At 43.5% G+C, this 21,505-nt stretch overlaps 1 protein-coding gene across 2 annotated transcripts in view; it reads right to left on the bottom strand.

The window, feature by feature from the left end:
* The window catches only part of BCAS1 (brain enriched myelin associated protein 1), a 71,217-nt gene extending 51,235 nt beyond the window's left edge, over window positions 1-19,982 (bottom strand). For both annotated transcript variants that reach the window (XM_054981802.1, XM_054981801.1), the window contains exons 1-4: window positions 19,880-19,982; window positions 12,874-12,950; window positions 12,183-12,267; window positions 4,148-4,713 (exon numbers count right to left, since the gene is read on the bottom strand). In XM_054981802.1, coding sequence (XP_054837777.1) covers window positions 4,148-4,713; window positions 12,183-12,267; window positions 12,874-12,945 — 723 coding nt within the window. In that variant the 5' untranslated portion in view covers window positions 12,946-12,950; window positions 19,880-19,982. The remainder of the gene's footprint in view (window positions 1-4,147; window positions 4,714-12,182; window positions 12,268-12,873; window positions 12,951-19,879) is intronic.
* Between the last annotated feature and the right edge of the window lie 1,523 nt (window positions 19,983-21,505).

Genomic DNA, 21,505 nt, shown 5'->3' on the forward strand with positions numbered 1-21,505 from the left:
AGGAAACACACATGCCATTTAATCTGAATTGGCACGTTTATTTTAAAGAATAAAACCAAGCCACTAAGTAAGGAATTATTACAAGTTTTTAAAAGACAAGGCACAATTCAGAATCAAACTACATGTGACATTGGAGTTCCTTAACTGGAATTCCAGAGGAGTTATTTGATGCTAAAAAGCACCTGTGGGGTGGGTGGGGGGTGGGGAGGGCAAAGTGGCTTGCTTGGGGCTGTGGTTTTGGGGGAATGGAACTCGCACAAAAGAAGAATCTGGGAATGTGAAGGTTTACAAGGTTCTTTGTGCTTTGAAAAGGAGGAAGAGCCGGAGCTGGTGGCCAAGGACACAGTTTTTGCATCTTACGAGCTGCCACACTTAGGCAATTAATCTGTTAGATTATTCAATTTAAAATCTTTTGATCCAAAAGCAAGTCTCAGTTACATTTTCAGCAGCCCTTGAACTCTTGAAGCATGAGATATCGTTAGGGTTGTCAATTTTAATTAAAAATAGTGGTTCTGTGGAAGGAGCTAAAGAATAGTGTTGGCTGGGGCAGGGCCAGCACCAGACCTAATAGACAGATTTGGGATCTGTTGGGTCATGTTGGTGTAGCCAGACAAGACTCGTGCGTTGATTGGCTTTTCATACCGCAATACTGGTTACCTGCCAGAACACGGCTTTACTGGTTGAACCAGTCGAGTATTAATTGGCAACTCAAGGGATGCGATTGCCAGTTTACTGTTTCACCCTGTAGACAGTTTCTGCAATTGCTCCTGGACGGGTTCATGTAATAGGTCACCATGACTTATTGAATGGTGGAAAACAAGCTGGTTGTACATCATTTGATGAGAATCCAGCAATGATCTCAGTTCTAAAAGACCCCTTCTGTAAAAAACAACAAAAAAGTAGGCTTTGTGATAAAACCAACAGCAGGCTGTTTTGATTGCAGCTCTAGTTCAGCTGGATAATTTTTTTAAAAATCCATTTTATTTGAATCCAGTGAATCAATGGGTGTTTTTTTTCTGAGCTTTTCAAAATCTCTTTTATAAAAATGTTCAGTATCACCAGGGGCTAGCATGACTGCCTACTGAAGATCTTCAGCTATAAAATGGATTATAGGAGACTCTTGGATTCAACAGCCTCCATAGGTGCTCTAATAATCCCTAAAGGAACCCTACATTTCTAAATGCTTTTTAGGAAGTGGCATTTCGATACAAGATGAAATTCCAGCTCATCAAATGTTTTGAACGCTTAGATATATTTTGATAGTTCCTTAAATGTGGTCAGTATATAGAATTACTGGAGGAGCTGTTATCTGTTATCAATGTTAATCTATTCTCTCGATCATAGCTGGGAACTTTTCTCTTTGCCTTCTGGATTCAGTGGCAAGGGGTAGTGGCAGTTCTTGCTAAATGTTCAGGAATTTCAAAGGGAGGGAAAGAGGAAGCAGAGAGTGACTCAGCACATGCATAACTGGCCGAGATATTTACCAATCAACAGAGTCACACACAGATCCTGACACCATAGAGGACTGCATTGTTTTCTCCAATAATATTGCTTGCTTGAGTAGGGGAGTATTTTGATTATTTTCTATGTAAACACAGCAACTCCTGCTTGCTTGTTTTTATGTTCTCTCTGGTGCTGCAACTGCTAGGCACAAGGGCAAATGTTTTGTTTGCAAACACTGGCAGGTTAACAACAACAGCAACAACTGTACTTATATACTATGCTTCTAAACAAATTAATGCCCCATTCATAATAATAGTGTTATTATTATCCCCATAATACAGCTGGGGAGCTGGGGCTGAGAGGAGTAGCTTATCCAAGGCCGCCTACTAAACTCAGGGCAGTAGTGGGATTTGAACTAGCAGAGCGATGATTCGCAGCCCATCCATTTCACACAATTCTACAGCAAAGTGCTGCAGACTGGGAAGCACAGAAGCAACATAGCACATTTGCACCCTCTCTAGGAATAACCAGTGCCTGCTGTGCCATCTTAATGTGTACGCACTAGTCAGAAAAATCAGAGTCAAACTGGATCAGACGTAAATGATCAGAGATGAGGATCTGTTGATGTTCTGAAAGTTCCTTCAAAGCAATTACTGGGAGGGAAGGGATCACAATTTGGGATGGGGTTCACCCTTGCCTCTATACTGTTTCCATCATACAAATCATCCCTTCCTGCGCTACTAGCGCCATTAGAGAGGAAATGTAAAACACCATCCTCTTTGCATGGAAAGAAAGTAGCAGCGAGATTTATTTTTGAATAAACATAGAATATGCAGGCAACAGGAGCTCAGTCATCCTTCCTCCTATGCCATACCTCTCTGTACTCCACTCTGGTGCATTTATTTATCTCCCTGCCTGCCTCCTTCCTATATTGGATCATAGCTGTATGCCAGCAACTCCACGTCTATACCATTTATATCCTATCTTTCCTATAAGGAGCTTAGAGTATTATACATAATTCTCTTCTTCAATGTGTCTTTATAACCACTCTGTGAGGTCAGAGAGAGCAAGAGTGGTTGGCTCAAAACCACCCAGTTAGCTTTATGGCTGAGGGGGGAACTTGAACATGAATCTCTCCAGTCTTAGTCCAACAGTGTAACCACTATGAAATATTGTCTTTTGCACGGCTCAGCTGTTAGTGCTAAACTCAATGTGAAAAATAACAATCAAGGGAGGTCAGCTTGGGTAGATACTACTGGGCTAGCTGGATGAAACATATCATAATCCAGTTCCTAATATCCTATAAAACACAGGAAAATGCTTTCATCATATTGGCAACACAACATACTTAGGGATCAGAAGAATTTTTAATAGTGTTACATGTGTGGTAACCAATATTAATATTAATACTAATATTAATACTAATACACTTATTAATGATAATGATAATGATAATTCGATTTATATACCGCCCTTCAGGACAACTTAATGCCCACTCAGAGCAGTTTACAGTGCTTTTAAATTTGGGTAAATTTTGCAGAGAGAAACACAAGTAATGCTGAGATGCTGGACATCTCAGGGCCAAGCTACACATGACGAATGACACTTGAACGGCAAGTGGATTGAGTGGAGGGCAAGTGAACAGGGAGAAATACACTTGCTGTTCAAGTGTCATTCGTCACGTGTAGCTTGGCCCTGTGTCCATAATGGATGAAATGAAAACAAAAGCAAAATAGGGGTGGGTGAGTAAGTTGCATTAGGAGAAAAAAATTGAATGCCTGAAGGGATGTTGTTATAACCTACCCCCCCCCCCCCCAAGTCTCTTCCCTGCATTTAAAAAAATTTACCTGCACATAAATTCAGAAGTTACCTTTTGATCCTGCAATCAAGGAATAAAATGTAACGACAAGATAAATTTAAACTGTAAAACAGAGATGGGCCTCTTTAATATTCTCGGGGGTTACTCCATTCACCAGAAGTCTGTTTCTCCACTTACCCTGACCTGTCTCTACGTAGCTGTAAAGCGGGTGACAGCTAGTAGAAATGCAATTACGGAACCATGCTCAGCACAACACTTATAGAATGCCACCACACCTCAGTTAAAGTCTACTCTGGTGTTGTTGTGTAGTAGTTATAATGTGGGAGACCTGTGCTCTGGTTATTACAGTGTGGGAGATGAGGAATGGGAAGACCCAGGTTCAAATTCCCGGTCAGCCATGAAACTTAGGGCCAAGCTACAAGTGACGAATGACACTTGAATAGCAAGTGGATTGAGTGGAGGGCAAGTGAACAGGGAGAAATACACTTGCCGTTCAAGTGTCATTCGTCACTTGTAGCTTGGCCCTTACTGTGTGATCTTGAGCCCACCACTCTCTTTAAGTCCAACCCACATCACAGGGGTGCTGTGAGGATAAAATGGAGGAAAGGAGAACAATGTACACTGCTCTCAGCTCCTTGGAGGAAAAGCAGGATGAAAAAACACACTCAATAAATAAGTCCTGTAGGGCAAGTAATATTGCTTTGCATGCCATATTTGGCTTGAAGGCCTCAAGCTGGCAAAGGGTGCTGTCGACCATCAACATTCCAGCTGCGACGCTAATCTCTCCATCTCCCTTACCTGTATAATATGATGCTATCTTGTCCCATAAATACTTTTTACAGATTTAATAAAGAAACAATCAGGTATTATTGTTTAAACACTTGCCTTTCCCAGCAGGGCATTCTCTGGCGTGCTTTGTAATCCTGAAGTTTCTTCTACTGTGATGGACGTGGCAGGATTTTCTGCCTTTACTTCCCCTTGGCTTTGGACTTGCGCTTGGTTCTTGTCTTTCCCCTTGTCCAATTTGAAGAGTCTGTCGAAAAAGGTTAATTCTTTGGGCTTGGACGAAGTGGCATCCTCTGCCTCCGATGTGGCTGGTTCAGAGAGTTCGATTTCAGTGAGAGATGCTTCCCTTAGGTTTTTATCCGAGGCTTCCTCAGGCACAGCTGCAGCAGGAAGATCCAGGGTCTCACTCGTTGCTTTCGCTGGGGGTGCCTCTGAACTGACATCCAGTTGAGCCGACGCAACTGCTGAATTTGTCGCTGGCTCTTCAGTACGTCCTGGTACGGGCCGTGAAAATGCAAAGACAAAACGAGATTTGGCAGCTGGCGGGGCCGTCTTGGCTTCCTTCCCAAGATTATTTCCATTGGCCTCGGAGATGGAGCTTATCTCCATTGTCTTTGGGGAAGAAACAGCCACATTATCCTGGATGCCATTCACTCTTGCATCCACTACAAGCGCAAACAAGAAAACAGCAATTATCCATGGTGACAAGAGAGATACCCCATTAATCAAAACTGCCTGGATCTTTAATGGACTGTCAACTGCATGGCCTGGACATGCACTGTAGCCTACGTGCAATGGGAGGCTGGCAACCATACATAGATCCTCCCTATACATCTTGTCATCATGTTGTCTGAAAGGGACAACACACAGGTTTTCAACTCCAATGCACATGAACCAGGACTTTGAAAAATCAGGTTTTCTACAGAGGCTGTACACTCATGCTAAATCCACACACTGATTATTTAAAAAGATTGTATTTATTTATTTAAAACATTTATACACCACCTTTCCACCCAAATAGGGTCTCCAAGGGGGCCCAACGTGACAACAGTCTATATCTAGAGGTTTATGTGTAATGTGTTCTCTTGATTCATATACAGGCTCCTGGTATATGAGATCATAACATGAAAAGGTTTAATGAACATGTCATTCTCTTTATAAGGTGTGAACTTCAGCCTATCAGCTTGCCCTTGAATCTAAGTGGTCAAGACCCTACATATTGTAATGGGTTCGCTTCCTGTGGCCCACACTGATACTCCCTCAAATCATAGGTTGACAGGAGAAAATAAAAAAGATCCTAATAACCACCTATATCACTATTTAATTTGTATCACTTCTATAATCTTTACTGTGCATGCCCTGTAAGATAAAAAGTCACAATTACTTTGTGCTATGAGAATGTTGCATTATGAACCAGATAGAAATGAATAGGAGTTACACTGATTGGGGCGGGGGGGACACACGCCAACAGTGCAATCCTAAGCAGAGTTACTCCAGTCTAAGCCCCTTGATTTCAACAGGCTTAGACTGGAGTAACTCTGCTTAGGATTGCACTGTAAGTCATGTTGGTCTGACCAACACTCTCCTCGTGAACAGTACTGCAAATCCACTTCCCTAAGAGGGTCATACTTGCCCTATGATAGGACTATCCCATCCCATACACCTTAAAATAATTATTGTCCTGGTTACTCTCTTGCACCTCCCTCAAGTGGCCCACTTCATCCTTTGAGAATTTGGGTCCTACAGCAACGCTTCAAAAGCCCTGCTGTCGACTCATTAATCAAGATGCAGACCGAGGCAGATCTTGGCCTCAAAGTGAAACTCTGTCACTTATCTAAGTAAAGCCAAACACAGAGATAAAAGCAGGTTGTGGCGGATTGATGCGCCTTTGATTTCAGAAGCAGCACTCAAGCAAGAACAAGAAAATGATTTCTAAGGGTGTTTCTTAAACAGCTGTAATAAGAGATGAGCCAAGGGGTGCAAGTGAAGGGTAAAACTGGGAAAGGGAGAGATCCCACTTTACTTTGTGGACCTGGAAAAAATGCAAAAGGCGTGGAGCTAATTTCTATGTGTTCTCACAGAATCATCAGCAAAATGGTGAGGCTGAAGATAGTTGTGCTTGGCCAACATAGAATCCAAAACCAAAATCAATGTAGTCCCTTTAATTCAGACCAACCAAAACAACATAAACAGTAGCTCTGTCTACATTACAGTGAACACATGTACAATCTAGCTCTGTTCACGTTACAGTGAACACACATACGGCCTGTATATGGGTATACCTGCTTGTAAGAAAGAGCCAATAAGCATTCCCTTTATAAATGAAACTAGGACCTAGATAAATGTGTGGTTTCAATTAGGGGTGTGCACCCAAAAAAGATTCAGGTTTCCCACTTTAGGTTTATTTTTCTTGTAATGCAAACAGCTGGAAAAGTGTTGCAGGTGCGGCTGCCGCCGCTTTGCCCAAAGCTTCCCAAAACAATACGAATTGCTTTGGAAAGCTTTGCTTTGGGATTCCCGAATCAGCTCAGGAATTCTGGGCCTGATTCTGGAATCCCAAATCTTTCCAGATCGGGCCCGATTCAGGTTAAAACCTGAATTGGAAACCCGAAGCTCACATCTCTAGTTTCAATCACACGTTAAGCTGTACATGCGTTGAATGTAACATGACTCAGTGCTCCTATAAAGAAAAATTAAGTATACACCGTACACAGCAGCCACTTTAACTTGTGAACATGGTTTGTATGTCCAACGTGCACTTGATTTTTCTTTGTGCATGCGTTGAATAACTCTTATGCTACATTTAACATATATATGTCCCATTTAAATCCCACATTTATCCAAATCCCCAGTTTATTTTAAAAGTAAATTTGCTTTACAAAAGGATCTCTGTGTGTTCACTTTAACATTTGAATGGGCTAGTGAAGATGTGTACACACAATTTTTTGTCAGTGCAATAAGCAATTCTTGTCTTACATTCAGTGTATTCTCTTTCCATCATTATAGCTATACTAGGAGCTCACAGTGGGAATATACAGTACTGGATATGTATGGTTAGCATTTCATGTGAAGAGGGAAGTGCTTGGATTTTCTATGCACCTACTACTTTGGTATACACTGTACCAAACGCATGTGTACACTTGTGGGTTTTCCCAGTGGGCCATGCAACACCCCTCCTAGGACCTTCTGTTCAGGAAAATGGGGCTGAAAGGAAGACTGAAGCCCACAGTTTGGGCCTGCATCAGGCAACACTTGCATAGGAATTGAGGAGAATCCACAACTCAGATTTGACTGCTACACAGGGTGGGAACCCCGGACCCAACCTGTGTACTCTACAATGTGTACAGATACTAAGTCACAGGTAACAACCAAGGAAAAGTGTTTAAACACAGCTTGGAATTCATTACAGCAAATCAGAGCTCTTTGCAGCAGAACTCAAGAAAGTAATGTAGTAGGCAGCCACCAATGCATCCACAGCAAGGTGAAGCTGAGAAACTGTTTAACTAGATTGACTAACTGGGTTGCTTTTGTCATTTTAGCAGATTGACACACTTACTACACCCATTTACTAAATATGCCACTGAATACACAGCATCAGTCAGGGTGCTGAGAAGCCCAAGAAGTATCAGGTATTAAAGGTACAGTGGGAGAGCAGCTGCTTTGCATGCAGAAGGTCTCAGGTTCAATCCTTGATGTCTCCAGTTAAAGAAACAGCTGCTTGTCGGGAGATCCCCAACAAGCAGCTAATCCAGGGGTGGAAATGCCCTTTTCCCTACCATTAAACAGCGGCACGGAAAGGGGTATTGGGGTTTAACACGAACCAAACGAACCAGCAGACCAGTTGGTGGAAGTTCGTGAAAAACGGGTTTCCACAAACCACTGGTTTGTGAAGCACGAACCGGCTCGAATCATGAAGAACTTTAGTTCGTCTTGTGGTTTGTGCCCATCTCTATTAATGATACACCCGTTGTTGGGTATTGTTTAACCATTGTGCTATAGCAATTCTTTACATTTTCTTGCTCGTGCTGGAAAATCCAGTTGCAAATGGTTGCTATAGGCACAATGAGAGCACAATATGTGGATGCAGCCTCACTGTGGTTAGTGTGGTTCTCTGAACCTGGACTACTCAGTTAGCTGTAGCTTGTTAAGGTCTGTCAAACTACGATCTAAAGCAACTCTTTGAGATTCATTTATTATTAATGAATTATTGACCATAGTTAACTGTGGTTTTGCATGACATACCAAAATGAGCATTCTGGCCTAATCCAGGCTCATTCTCTGGTGCCAGCTGCCTAGTCAAAGCAAAGGTAACAAAAATCTGTTGAGGCAAACCAGGATCCGAGTGATCAGCTATAAACCAAATCATGGTTTTACACACTAACCAAAGTTAAAAATAAACTACGGTTTGTGTTATGTCTGAACGAACCCTGGGAGAAGCAAATTGATGGGCTACACATTACTTTCTACAATGAAGAAAACAGCAGCTCCCCAGGGTCAGAATGAACACAACATCAGGGGGAACGTTTAATCCCCTCTCTCCACAGCCCCAATCCAAAATGAGTCCCCACACAGCTGAGAATTAAATTTGAAAAATAATTGAGAGCTCCAAAAACAGAATTCGAAGCACTATTTCATTTGACAGGATGCAGGGCAGACCCATAAACAATGTAACGAGGTCCTTATAACTGTGCATTACTGTGAAATTATACACAAGAGAAAAGCAGACAGATGAGAATATAGGCAAATGTTTACTGAAAACACAATGTGGAAGAGTGACACATTCTGTATGAATCAGAAGCAAGTCAATACCATTAATCATTCGAAGCTAACACCCACAGATCATACACGAGCTTGACATATCAGCTTTTTGTACTAAAACAATGTGCCTCCGCCTCTGTACAGTACACACAAACACACACAAATTGCCCAGTAAATTCAGACAACAGAAAATGAAGTACCTAAAGAGAGAAGGTGTTGTTCCTAGTGCTGTGCTCAAAGCTTATGAGTGTACATTGTAAAATAATCCTGTGGTCTTGAGAATGTTATATGGTAGTGATGTTTTAAAGGAAACCTGGGAACTGCCTAATGGTGAACGAATTATAGTCATATACACATCACATGCCACTACAACATGCCTGCTGATCAAAACTTGGAGTTCTGAGAGGAACCGGAACAGCTCACTTTAGTTTTCACATTATCAGTCACTTTTTACATTAATTAACGTAAAACGTCTGTATGACTTTTGAATAGGGTTGTCAGCTCCTGGCTGGGAAATTTCTGGTGATCTGAGGACAAGGCCTGAGGAGGGTAGCGTTTGGGGGGGGGGGGGGTACCTCAGTGGAGATGTGATGCCATAGAGTGCATCCTCCAAAGCAGACATTTTTTTCTAGGGTGGCTGATCTCTGGTGTCTGGAGATAAGTTCTAATTCTGGGGGGTCTTCAAGCCTTGCCTAGAGGCTGGTTACCCTATTTCTGAACTGAATGTGATTTTGGAACGGCCCATTTTTGCCTGGAACGTCTTGGATCCGGAGAAATGTTTCTGTAGGCAGAAAAATTTCCACCTCTGGAGCCTGACTTTCCTGCATCCCACTCCCTTCACTGCAGCCAAAAGTGACCCTTCCCCAAAAGCTGTTCCTGGAAGCCCCCCAAATAAACTGGGGGCATTTTGGGTTGCAGTGGGAAAAAAGGGGTGGCTAGAGTGACAGACTAGGATCTGGGCAACCCAAGTTCGATTCCTTGGTCTGCCATGGAAGCTTGCTGGGTGATCTTGGGCCAGTCACATGCTCTCAGCCCAGCCTACCTTGCAGGGTTGTTGTGAGGGGGAAATGGAGGTGAGGAGAATGACGTAAGCTGCTTTGCCCCCTCCCCCATTGTGGAGAAAGGTATAAATAAAGTAAAATATCAATAAATTAATAAATACTCCAGAGACAGACATCCTTCTGCTCACCGAAAAGCACTGTTGCGCCTGAACTCCTTGGAGAAAGGGGGCGAAGCATTGGTAAAACATAAAAAATATTTTTCTTATTTTGTGGTCTGTGATCCGCCCCTTTGATTTTAGGCTTCGTACAAGAGCCAAAGGTTGAATCCATTTTAAGAGGTTCCCTTTTACAAACCTAAGTGGAAACCTTTTAATCTGATTTTGGGGCCTGTCGCATTTAATATTCACCATCCGAAACACAGGTTGTCTGCATTTCAAAACAATTCTTCATATTCTGATTTTAAACATGCACCTTTATGGACTAATCTCACTCGTGCAAAGCCATACAGCTCAGGGGCCAGCAGGTGTTTCCTCAGGGGTGTGGTGTTTATCTGCCATGGTTTTATCTCATGCCTTTTTTTAGCTCCCAGCATTTGACCATGGTAAAGATGACTAAGAAAGTAACCCTAAAGAAGTCTGCTCAGAGAATCCTACCCAGGTCTACTTAGTGAGGCTTACCCACAGGAAAGTATATGAACTGCAATATCCTGTGTGCTTATGAAAGATATACCATCGAGTGATCTTTTATGTGTTGGTACAGAAAGAAGCAAGTGTATGAATTACAGAGAACTGAAAAGTTTTTTGTGACTATTTTTGAGACTGCCTATGATCTATGTGGACTAGCCAACAGACACCCTTAGGTCCCTATATAGATAAGAGAATAAGGCAGCAGCGTGCTTTATAGCAAACAAAATACTATGTGAATACCAGGGCCGAATGCCTATTTATCATGCTGTAGTCTTTTTTTTTTTAATTTTCATTTTATTGAATATGAACACGTAATATACAAAAGATGCGGTAGTCTTATAAAGTATGGAAGCCATATGGCAGAATACATGCAAGGCATGGTTCCCAAGCACATGGCTATGGCCACCAAAGGTATGAGCACAGAGGTTGTCCCTATATTATGTGGAAACACCTAAGTAACATTAGAGTATATACAGCAGTCATGCTTGATGCCTAAAACAAACTACATAAAACTTCCTTCCCCTTCTGCCTAGTGCCAGACACCAGTACAGACAAGAGTTTGACTCAGTAAAGCATATCATCGTTGACCACTTTCATTGATTTACCCTGCCTATCCCTGAAGGGCTCAAGGTGGATAACAATGTCAAATTAAAAATATTTGAGCACCTCTGTTTAGATTACTTTTGAAAAATTAAGCACCCAATCATCCCATTCCCCTGGTGGGGGCAGGGGATCCCTGCTTTCACCCTCCACCCTCTGCTACCACTCACCTGGCTGGCGGGGAAGAATGGTGCGGGAATGGTCCTCCTGGGCTTGCTCCTGGTGGCAGCGCAACGGCGTCACTCCTGTGGCCCAAATCGGCCCATTGCGAAGTGTGCACGTGCTCCTGCTTCTGCGCAATGATGTCACCCGGAAGTGACATCACCAGAAGTGACATCATCTCGTGGCATGGGAAGTATACCAGGGCAAGAGAAAAGGTAAGTGCCAGGTCCCCTACCTCCCACCTGGACGTTAAGGGGACCTGGCAACCCTAGTTCTACTGCAGACCAACATGACTACCCATCTGAAAACCCTTCTAATTAAGCCACTTGACTTCAAGAGGTTTGAGAAGGTGCAACTCTGCTTAGGGGACAGCACTATGCTTCTACCTATCAAACTACACAAACTGGAAATATTTATTTATTTATATTTATGTCATTTATAGTCCGCCTTTCTCACTGAGACTCAAGGCGGATTAGATGGTATGAGATTAGTACAATCAATATCAAGGACGTTTCCATAAACAATGTCATAGGGTAAATAAATACAAAGTTTACAAAGCTTTAGCCAAGAATCCAATACAGAGTTGAAGAAATGCTGAAACGGAGCATATGCAATTCTAGAACTGACATTAGACAATATATAACTACCCAGTAGGGTCATACTTGAAGCAACAGGTAGCACATAGGAGCACATAATTAAGCAACAGATAGGACATCAGACAACACAGAGGTGACGTTTATGGTCCCACTCGATAGTGAAGTTTCTGAGCCCCCCTTCCTACAATACAACCCTCCTATTGGAATAAAAAGCCCTTTTGAATAATTCAGTTTTGCATAATATGTCTCTTTACCTTGACCAACACAGCATGGGAACAACTACACCAGACAACGGGAATCGATAGAATAGGTCTTCCTCTCCAGAACATACCTGTTTCACCCTTTGAAGCAGAAAGCTGTGCAGCCTCGATCGCAACAGGTCCGTTCTTAATATTGTCAGATGGTTCAGACGAAATCTGGAACACCAAACTATGGATCAGTCACCTTGCTGCAGACTCTAGTACTAAGCTGTCCACTAAATCAGCAAACAAACAAAAAACCTGGAAAGCTATTACAAGAGTACTATGCATGGCAAATGCGCACAGTCTTCATCAGTAGGACTGGCAACAGGCCTGGAGAAAAAATGTCTCGTGCCTTTAATAGAGACTTAATGTGTGGAAATGGGCAGCTGAAGATTGCAATGGCATGGAGGTAAATAACCTGGTTAAAAAAAAATCACATGATGCTGTGGTGGAGGGGGGAGACTAACTCTTCCCAATAGCATCCAACCTGTTGCATAAGTGACTGATGTCCACCTGAATACAAATATACGAAACCCATACACACCCAAAAGAAAATCCAAATTCTAATCCCTTACTGTGTACCTGGCCAGCCTCTTCATTCCAGATATCCCATCTCAGTCTCTAAACATTACCAGTATTAACTTTAATGCAGCAAGTCTTATGCTGAGCAATTGAAGAGCACATTTATGAATTTAAAAATGCCATTTGCTTTCTCCAGAGAGCAACAAGCAAGCAAAACATGGCAAAGCTTTCTACTGGAAGTTACCTCTGAATAATTACCTCTGAGTATGACATTCGGTGAACGATCTCTTGATCTGAAGGTTCCTCTTCTCTGGTTACTGTGTTCCCCATAGTGGCTGAATTTGAGAAAACCCAAAACAGAAGTTTAGGAAAAGCAAGATTATTTGAGCAGCAATTCAGACCTGGGAATGCAACTGATCCCTGTGTAGGTATGTATAAGATGATTTTTTTTAATTTAGAAAATGTCTATGCTGCATCTCCAAAGACTTACTCAAGACAGCTTATGAACTAAAACAATGCAATAAAACCAACAGCGTTAAAACAATCAATTAAAAACAAGCCAGGGGCATAAAAAGAGCTTAAAAGAATAGTGAGCTGCATAAAATGATATTGATAAAACAGTCCTCAGGCTAACAGCAGACAACTGAAAAAAGGTGGAACCTCTTCAGGTAAAAGCCTGGATAAAAGAAAGGGGATGAAACCAACGAGTTTTTCCGCTAGTGAAAAAGGAGGAAGAGGGATCCCCTGTATATTAAAAAGCTATGAGGAGGAACTACCAATAGAATTTACCAGAGGCAGGGCTTTTCCAGCAGTGGCACCTGGCCCATTCCCTTGAGGCTTACTTGCTGCCTACACTCGAGGTGGGCACGAACTGGGAAAATACCGAACCATGTGGTTTGTGGTTCGTCACGTTTCAGGAACCCCGAACCATGAACTTTCATGAAATTGCCCTGGTTCATGAACTGGTTTGTTTATGAAAATGTCGCTTCTAGGGCAGCAGAAAGTCAATTCTGGGGCAGCAGAAAGCCCATCCCCCCCTTGCCTAGGAAACTGATTGATCGGCACCAGGCTATCTGCAGTGACAAACTGAAAACGAACCAAACAAACCAGCCTAAAGTTCATGGTGGTTTGTCAGAAATCAGCTCTGATGAACTGCCAGTTCACGAACCACTAACTGGCCTGTTTCGTGATGAATTTTGGTTCATATTTCGGTTCATGCCCACCTCTAGTCTATGCTATTCTCTTTTAGGCACCAGACCAAAATGTTTCTTTTTACCCAGATTGTTAATTAAGGGTTGATTTTTAACATCATTTTATAGTCTGCTTTTAGCCTGAGAATCATGCATGTTAAGCTGCTCTGGGTTGATGAGACTGGGGTTTTAATGCTGGATTTTAATTAATAATTTGTGACATTGGGTATTTTATTTTGTAAGTCGCCTTGGGGGAAGTTCCCTGGAGAGGCTGCATAGAACTTTTCTAAATAAATCTGTGTGTGCAGCAGCCCCGATGGAAGAAGAGGAAAGTGATTTCACCTGATTCCCCCTTTCCACTTTTGCCTTCCAGGGTTTTTGTCTATGGGGTTCCTGTAGCTGCCAGCTGTTTTGGAGATCCCCAGAAACTTCTGGAGGAGAATGGGATAGAACGACATTGCAAACATATTTACACTTTATGGGGTCCAAGCCTATAATATTATCCTTTCCCATCACATATTCTGGTCAGCAAGAAAAACAGCCATTATTTATTAATTCAAGCATTTCCATCTTGCTTTTCCACTTCAACAGGCTCACAATACTGTTATACTACCATAAAGTCAACTCAACACCAAAAACACAGCTTCATGATACAAACGGAGACAGAAGACCATGAGGACACCCCATTATTGCTCAATGAGTGCTTTGGTACGAGTGGTAGTGGTGGCTGCTAGTAAAGTATCTGAATTTATGTATAGCGATAATAAATATAAGAACAGTTGGGTTAAAAAAGAGAAGCTACCCTTACAATGAGTTATGTCCAATGTACATGAACTAATAGTTTGGCCCAGGGCTTTTTTTCAGCTGGAACGTGGTGGAACGGAGTTCCGGCACCTCTTGAAAATGGTCACATGGCCAGTGGCCCCGCCCCGATCTCCAGACAGAGGGGAGTTTAGATTGCCCTCTGCGCCATGGCACAGAAGGCAATCTAAACTCCCCTCTGTCTGGAGATCGGGGGCGGGGCCACCAGCCATGTGACCATTTTCGCCGAGTGCAATTTAAACTTTAAAAAACTCCCCCCTTGTTCCAGCTGACCCAAAGTGACATCATTGTGCGGTCCTGAGTTCCACCACTGAGTTTCACCACCTCTTTTCCCAGAAAAAATGCCCTGGTTTTGCCCCTCCCAGCCTGCAGCATCAGTCGCTTGGACCGGTGGGGGGGGTATCCTTTGCCAGCCCGATGGAGGAAGAAGCAGAAAGCCTCTTCCCAGCCATCCAGGCCTCAGAGCTGGAAGGAGAACCAGACACCTTATAAGGCGGTTCTGCACCCCAGGGCGGAGGTCCAGGGGTGACCCCAGGGTGACCTGTACTGCTAGTTAGGCCCTTGCCATGCTTTGAATTAATGATGGATGTTAATGTTCTTGCCAAATAAATGGCCCTTATGTACTGCCAAAGGCTTTCACGGCCGGAGAATGATGGTTGTTGTGGGTTTTCCGGGCTGTATTGCGTGCCAGGCAATACAGCCCGGAAAACCCACAAAAACCAAATGGCCCTTAGTTCCCAAATACCTTAGCTGCCTCTTTATTCCAGCTGAGGGAGGAAATAAATGCAAGAACAGTTGCGTTAAAAAAGAGAAGCTGTCCTTACAATGAGAGTTATGTTCAAATGTACATGAATGAATCCTTCAAACTTTAGAAGGCAGTATTAAAGATGAATGTAGTGTAACTGGTTTAAAAAAGAAAGCCTTTAGTGTCTGCTAATATTGCTTTCTCAAGGTGTGTTCCTTTAGCTGTCAAAGAGGCTGAGCAGAAGAGAGTAAAGTATCAGCTCGGAGAAAGTCCCCCATGATCTTGTTCCTTGTTCCAAGGTGTAGGGGCTTTTGGATTAAAGGAGGGAGACTAAATTCCCCTTTAGGGATTTTTAGGACTATGTAGAAAGAAGAAAGGAAGGCTCTGATAGTGCAGTCCCAGAGTTACATCCTTCTAAGCTTTCAAGTCTGTTTAGGATTGCACCACAAATCTACTCCGCAGCTGGTTGCTGAGTAGGAAAGCCCTACATCACACTTCTGAAAGGGACAGCTACAGATGCCACTAAACAAACTGGCAACAACTCCTAATACTTTTTGATCATCTGTGACTTCATATAGTGGTGGCAGATCTGAATATTTACAAAGAAATGGTTTATGGCTTACAGTAAGGAAGTTTCAGGCAGGAGGAAGTGCTGAATCTCTGCCCCCTCCCAGATTTTGCTTCCACGATCTCTCTTTTCTCAGCCAGTTAGACTCATTTCCACTTGCTAGATAGTGAGTTGCCTCAGGGAGAATAAAGTGCAAGGGGGAAAGCTGTAGGCAGATAGGAAGATTTAGCACCCTCCCCCTCCCCCCTGTGCTCACATCTCCCTGCCCCCATTAGTGTTGCCACACTCCAGGTGGAGCCTGGAGATCTCCCATAATTACAATTGATCTCCAGACCACAGAGATCAGTTCCCCTGGAGGAAATTTCATTTTCTGAGAGCATAATCTAGGGCATCATATCCCTGCTGAATTCCCTTCCCGGCTTCACCCACAAATCTCCAGGAATTTCCTGTCCTGGGATTGGCAACTGTACCCCTCGTACACAGCTTTATACATGATGACTGGAAACCTGCTTTAAAGATTCAGGCCTGAATCCTTGGGTCCTGTAGAGAGCTGGGTTTGCAGCACAGAATTGCCCGAGCCATGCAATATCCAGACATCCTGCGTGATATACTTAATTATTATATCCAATCCACATTAAGAGAGCAAGTTTGGTTACTAAATTCAGGGAGAACAAAATTGAATCATGAGTCTGGAACCCAGAAGTCTCCGGTGTCATATTACATTTTGCTATGTGAAACAGGGGGAAAAAATATGTTGAATGTGTATCTCTACCTGTTGCTAAAGTAAATATCCGGTTACACACTTAGCAAACGTTTGGAAAGGGATTCCACCTGTGTACCTACCCAAGAGACAGATGGGGGGGGGGGGCGGGAAAGAGCACAAACTTCAGCAATACTCTCTTATTTTGTAATTTTGCAGCCATCATACAGATAGGGTCACCCACTTGAGAACTAGTGTTGATTTGCAGATCATAAAAAAACGTCACTTGCTGATGTCTGCATGTCAACCCTCTGTTAAAGGGACAGAAGCCAGCCAGGCTGCTTTTCTTCTGGCTGGTTTTCAAACTAGAGGCTGATAAATCTCAAGGTCATACAATATTAAGAAAGAGTGAATCCCCATGGATCTGGAAGGGGGGGGGACTATCTTCACTTTTTAAAAGTTTGCCTGCTTCAAAGTTGACAGTGAAGGGTAGGGACTGGAATTAGTCACCAAGAGTAAACAAGAACCACCCTTGAGCAATACAAACTGGAACACAGCTGAGCTCGTGCCATATTTCCAAGCCTGTAGGACTTCCACTTGAATTCAGATCCAGACCTTCAGTATGCTCATTCCCTCCCTTTAAATCTAAGAAGGGCTCATTCACACATTATACTCAGCAGACAAACACACTGTTGGAATCTCACTAGAGGAAAAGCTACTTGGGGCAGGCGGTATAGAGCAAAAAAAAAAGACCTTGGCTGGTAGGGAAAGGATTAAGATCCCCCCCCCCCACCATAGGGTCACCATAGGGTGGAGGTGACCTGATGGCACATAATACACATACCTCACTATTTCTTTTGCAAAATGTGGGCCTCCCAATGGTGTGTCCCTTTCATTAAAGCAGACACTGGCGTTGCTGCTCTTTTTCTTTAGCTGAGAGAAGTCTGCTTATGTGACAGAGTAAGGTAGAGAAACCCCAAGACAATACTGATCTTGCAGAGCTCTGGGTGTCCCTGCCTGTCAAGGGATGCTGCTCACTTGAGTGGATTGCTTGCGTGAGCAGAAAGGGGGAAAGTGAGGGACAGAAAGAGAAAGGGATCATGCAACACACATCATTCAATCAAATCATGTGAACTGCCTCTAAAAATAGCATGCTCTCCTGACCTCTTCGCTTCATTGAACATCATGGGAGACATTAAATTCTGCCACAGACTTGCCTGCTCCGTGAATCCCTTATTCCTGTCCCCAACAGAAATGAAGCTTAAGTACATATAATTGGGTTAGGTGTCCATCATCCCTTGTTATCCTCTCTCTCTCTTTCTTTTTGCTTCCTTCCTTTCTTTAGTTAATTGGGGCAGGGGCCTTTTTGCTTGTTACTCTGTAAAACATCGTCTGCACTGATAGGGCATAATAATGATGGGTCAGGTCCAGAAAAGGCCATTTTCACTCGTGCCCTAGGAGTGCATTATGGGGGGAGTTTTGGGCTGCCGCAGTAAGAAGGCAGCAAGGAGGGGGGGGGGGGTCAAATTCTACTGTCAAAAATCCCTGCTTGACCTTGCGCTAAAGCAGGCTCTAAACTTGCTATGCCCAGAATGAAGCAGACCCAGATTTCAGAGATCAGCTCGGATCAAATCCCAGATCAGGTTCTCACATTACAGGCAAGACGATGTGTGGAATGTTCATGCATCGGTGTTGTGCAAAAGATGAAATGTGTCAAGAGTACGCACACAGTAGAAGCACAATTCCAGACCCAGAAGTGTTGTGTTGATGGTGCATGTCACCCATGCAATCCTAACTGGTGTGTCCTGCCATGAAATGGATCTCGGTCTGAACCCACTCTGTTCCTAATCCTTTTCAATTCCCTTTTATAAAATGGGAACAACAGTGGCCTGCCTCACAGGATTGTTGTATGAATTATGGAGGTAATCGTATGTAGTTACAGTGCTATGGAAACCCTTTCCAAATCAGAGGCGGGTGTCTCTATTGAACTGCACCCTACCCTTCTTCCAAGAGGTTCAGGGCATCATGTATATGACTCTTGCAGCAATCCTTGAAGATGGTTCCAGGTGGGCAGCCATGTTGGTCTGCAGTAGAAGAGCAAGATTCCGGTCCAGTAGCACCTTAAAGGCTAACTAGGATCCGAGCTACAAGTAATGAATTACACTTGCCTGGCAAGTGAACGGACTCACGTATATCCTCCCTGTTCACTTGCTCTCCACTTGATCAAGATATCTGATGGAGCTCTGACTCTCAAAAGCTCATACCCTGGAAATCTAGCTGTTCTTTAAAGTGTGACTAGACCAGAATCTTGTTCTTTTACAGCAATCTTGTGAGGGAAGTAAGGACCAAATAAGCTGTAGGTTCGAACAGGGGCTTCCAGTGGAGTGTTTCTAACCTAAGTGCCTGCCCACTGCCCCACTGAGAGGCTGTGTGGTGTAATGGCTAAAGTTCTGGTGGGCTTGGACTGGGGGGGGGGGGAATCAGAGTTCAGATCTTTACTGAACGTTCTTGGTCCAGTCTCATTTTCTCACTGCCAGCTAAATTTTCCTTACAGGATTATTATGAGGCTAAAGAACGTTGCTCCTCCTCCTCCCGACACCACAAGGGATGTAATACTGTGGTTTGGATAATATGTTCATCCTGTCCTTTTCTAGAGCTGCGTCCCTATTTAGCCAGATCTCCAGTACCATTTCCTCCACTAGCTTCTGCCCCATAGCACGGGAAGGGGACTTAACCATTGGTTTGTTTGTTGCAAATGTGATTGTTATATCAATATGCATTCACCCTCTTTATTACCTTACCGCAGCTCACATAACCTGCAAGATGCACCCTGAGATTTTGCTAGAGAGCCTACCGTTTCCCTCACCCCTCTAGAATGATGTGGGTGGGTAGCTTATGCCTTTGAGCTATCCCTATCTCCTGTCAGCATACTGATTTTGGCAGAAATGCTCTGCATCCCCTTGTGGTATATTTTGCATTCAGCTCAGAAGCACCGACCTCCTGAGGGAAGGAATAACAGACCCGCTAGCCACGTTGGCAAGGAAACAGAACTCTACTCTGTTTTGCAACTGGAGAAGTTGGCAGAGAGTTCCTCTGAAGTTTCATCCTACACAGCTTTCCAAAGTGCTCGTGGCAGAGGACAGAGAAGAAGGAAAGAAAGGGGGGGGGGAAACCAACACCTGCCTGATCTTAAAAAAAAATCTAAGAAAGAAGCAAATAAAAATGAGGGAATCACTTACCTGGTGTTCAGCCAAGAGCCCTACGCTGTTGGATTCCCCAGTAACTGTTCAGGCAGATGTCTGGCTACAGCCCTTCCCAGCGGTCAACAGGTACCTTACCTTGCCTTGGGCAATCTGCAGAATGAAACCTCACAAACAGTAAAGTGGAAACACACCGACAGGGTGGAGTTTGTGACACTCAACTGCTCCGCTGAACTATTTTCCCTACCTAGCCTGCAGGGCAACCCAAACCTGTTCAGTTAAAGGCACACTACATATTTTTTTTTTAAAATAATGTTTTTTAAAAGAAATGGTTTGTGCAGCCAATTGCACAGCTTTGCTAAGAAAGAAGCATAGAAATGACTGAAGAAAATGAGAATTTACACCATTAGTGTACCCTCCCCCCCCCCCAAATCTGCCACCTAAGAGGGAACTCTGTGGCACTGAATTCCACTACCAAATGATCAAAACATAGGATGGACTGAGAAAGAGGCCCGTTTTTCTCTCAGGGCCCAAATACTAGAACTCTGGGGCATTAATAGGTGGGGGGTTCAGGATGAAGAAAATAGTTCTTCACAGAATGACATGATAAATTCATGTAGGTGGCTTTTAAAAAGGAATGAGACTGTGGGCCAAGCTACAAGTGACGAATGACACTTGAACGGCAAGTGTATTTCTCCCTGTTCACTTGCCCTCCACTCAATCCACTTGCCGTTCAAGTGTCATTCGTCATGTGTAGCTTGGCCCATAGACACCTTCACAGAGGTGAAGTTCATCTCTTAAGCTCATCAATGGCTATTTGCTGTAATAGCTAAATGGGACCTCATTCAAAGGTAGTACTTATACCTCCAAAGAACTAAAGTCAGCAACTGCCAGAGGCTTAGGTATCTGTGCCTCTGTTTGTGGGCTTCTTGCTGGTTAATGTAGAGAACAGAATACTGGATTAGATTAACCTTTGGCCTGAAACAGTAGGATTTGTCTCTCTTTTTAGTTTAGAAGCTACAGGACTCATGTCGTTGTCCCTGAGAAGAAGAAATGCTCTTACGGGAAGAAGGGCCTATCTTCTTGTCCTTTCAGAAAATGGTCTTAAGCCCCTTTCTCACTCTGTGGGCCAAGCTACAAGTGACGAATGACACTTGAACAGCAAGTGGATTGAGTGGAGGGCAAGTGAACATGGAGAAATACACTTGCTGTTCAAGTGTCATTTGTCACTCGTAGCTTGGCCCTCTGTTAGACATGGGCACGAACAGCATTACGAATGGAAAAAACCCACGAACAGCCCGTTCGTCTGTTAGTGAACAAGCCGTTCATGAGGCTCCATTCTAAATGAACAAGTGGTCGTTGCAAGCCTTGTTTGTTGCCTTCCTCAGCCATTAGTCAAGCCAAACAGTCTGGCACCTTTCAATCAATTCCCCTGGCAATGGCAGGGACTGAACTCTGTCTGAACTCCTCCTGGCTTTCCTTCTGGCTTTAACCCCTCAAAGTACTTCCAGCAGAGAGTCCCGTTTTTGCCACTGTAAAGAGAAAATGACAGCAGGGGGGGGGGAACCCATGGATCATGCCTTTTCTGGGGTGCAATCTCTCTGAAACTTGGGGGGGGGGTCTTCGGAGGTCAGTGAGAGCTATGTCCCCTGCAAATTTGGTGGG

The sequence above is a fragment of the Eublepharis macularius genome, chromosome 5 (genome assembly GCF_028583425.1).
Source record: "Eublepharis macularius isolate TG4126 chromosome 5, MPM_Emac_v1.0, whole genome shotgun sequence".
Taxonomy (NCBI): Eukaryota; Metazoa; Chordata; class Lepidosauria; order Squamata; family Eublepharidae; genus Eublepharis; species Eublepharis macularius.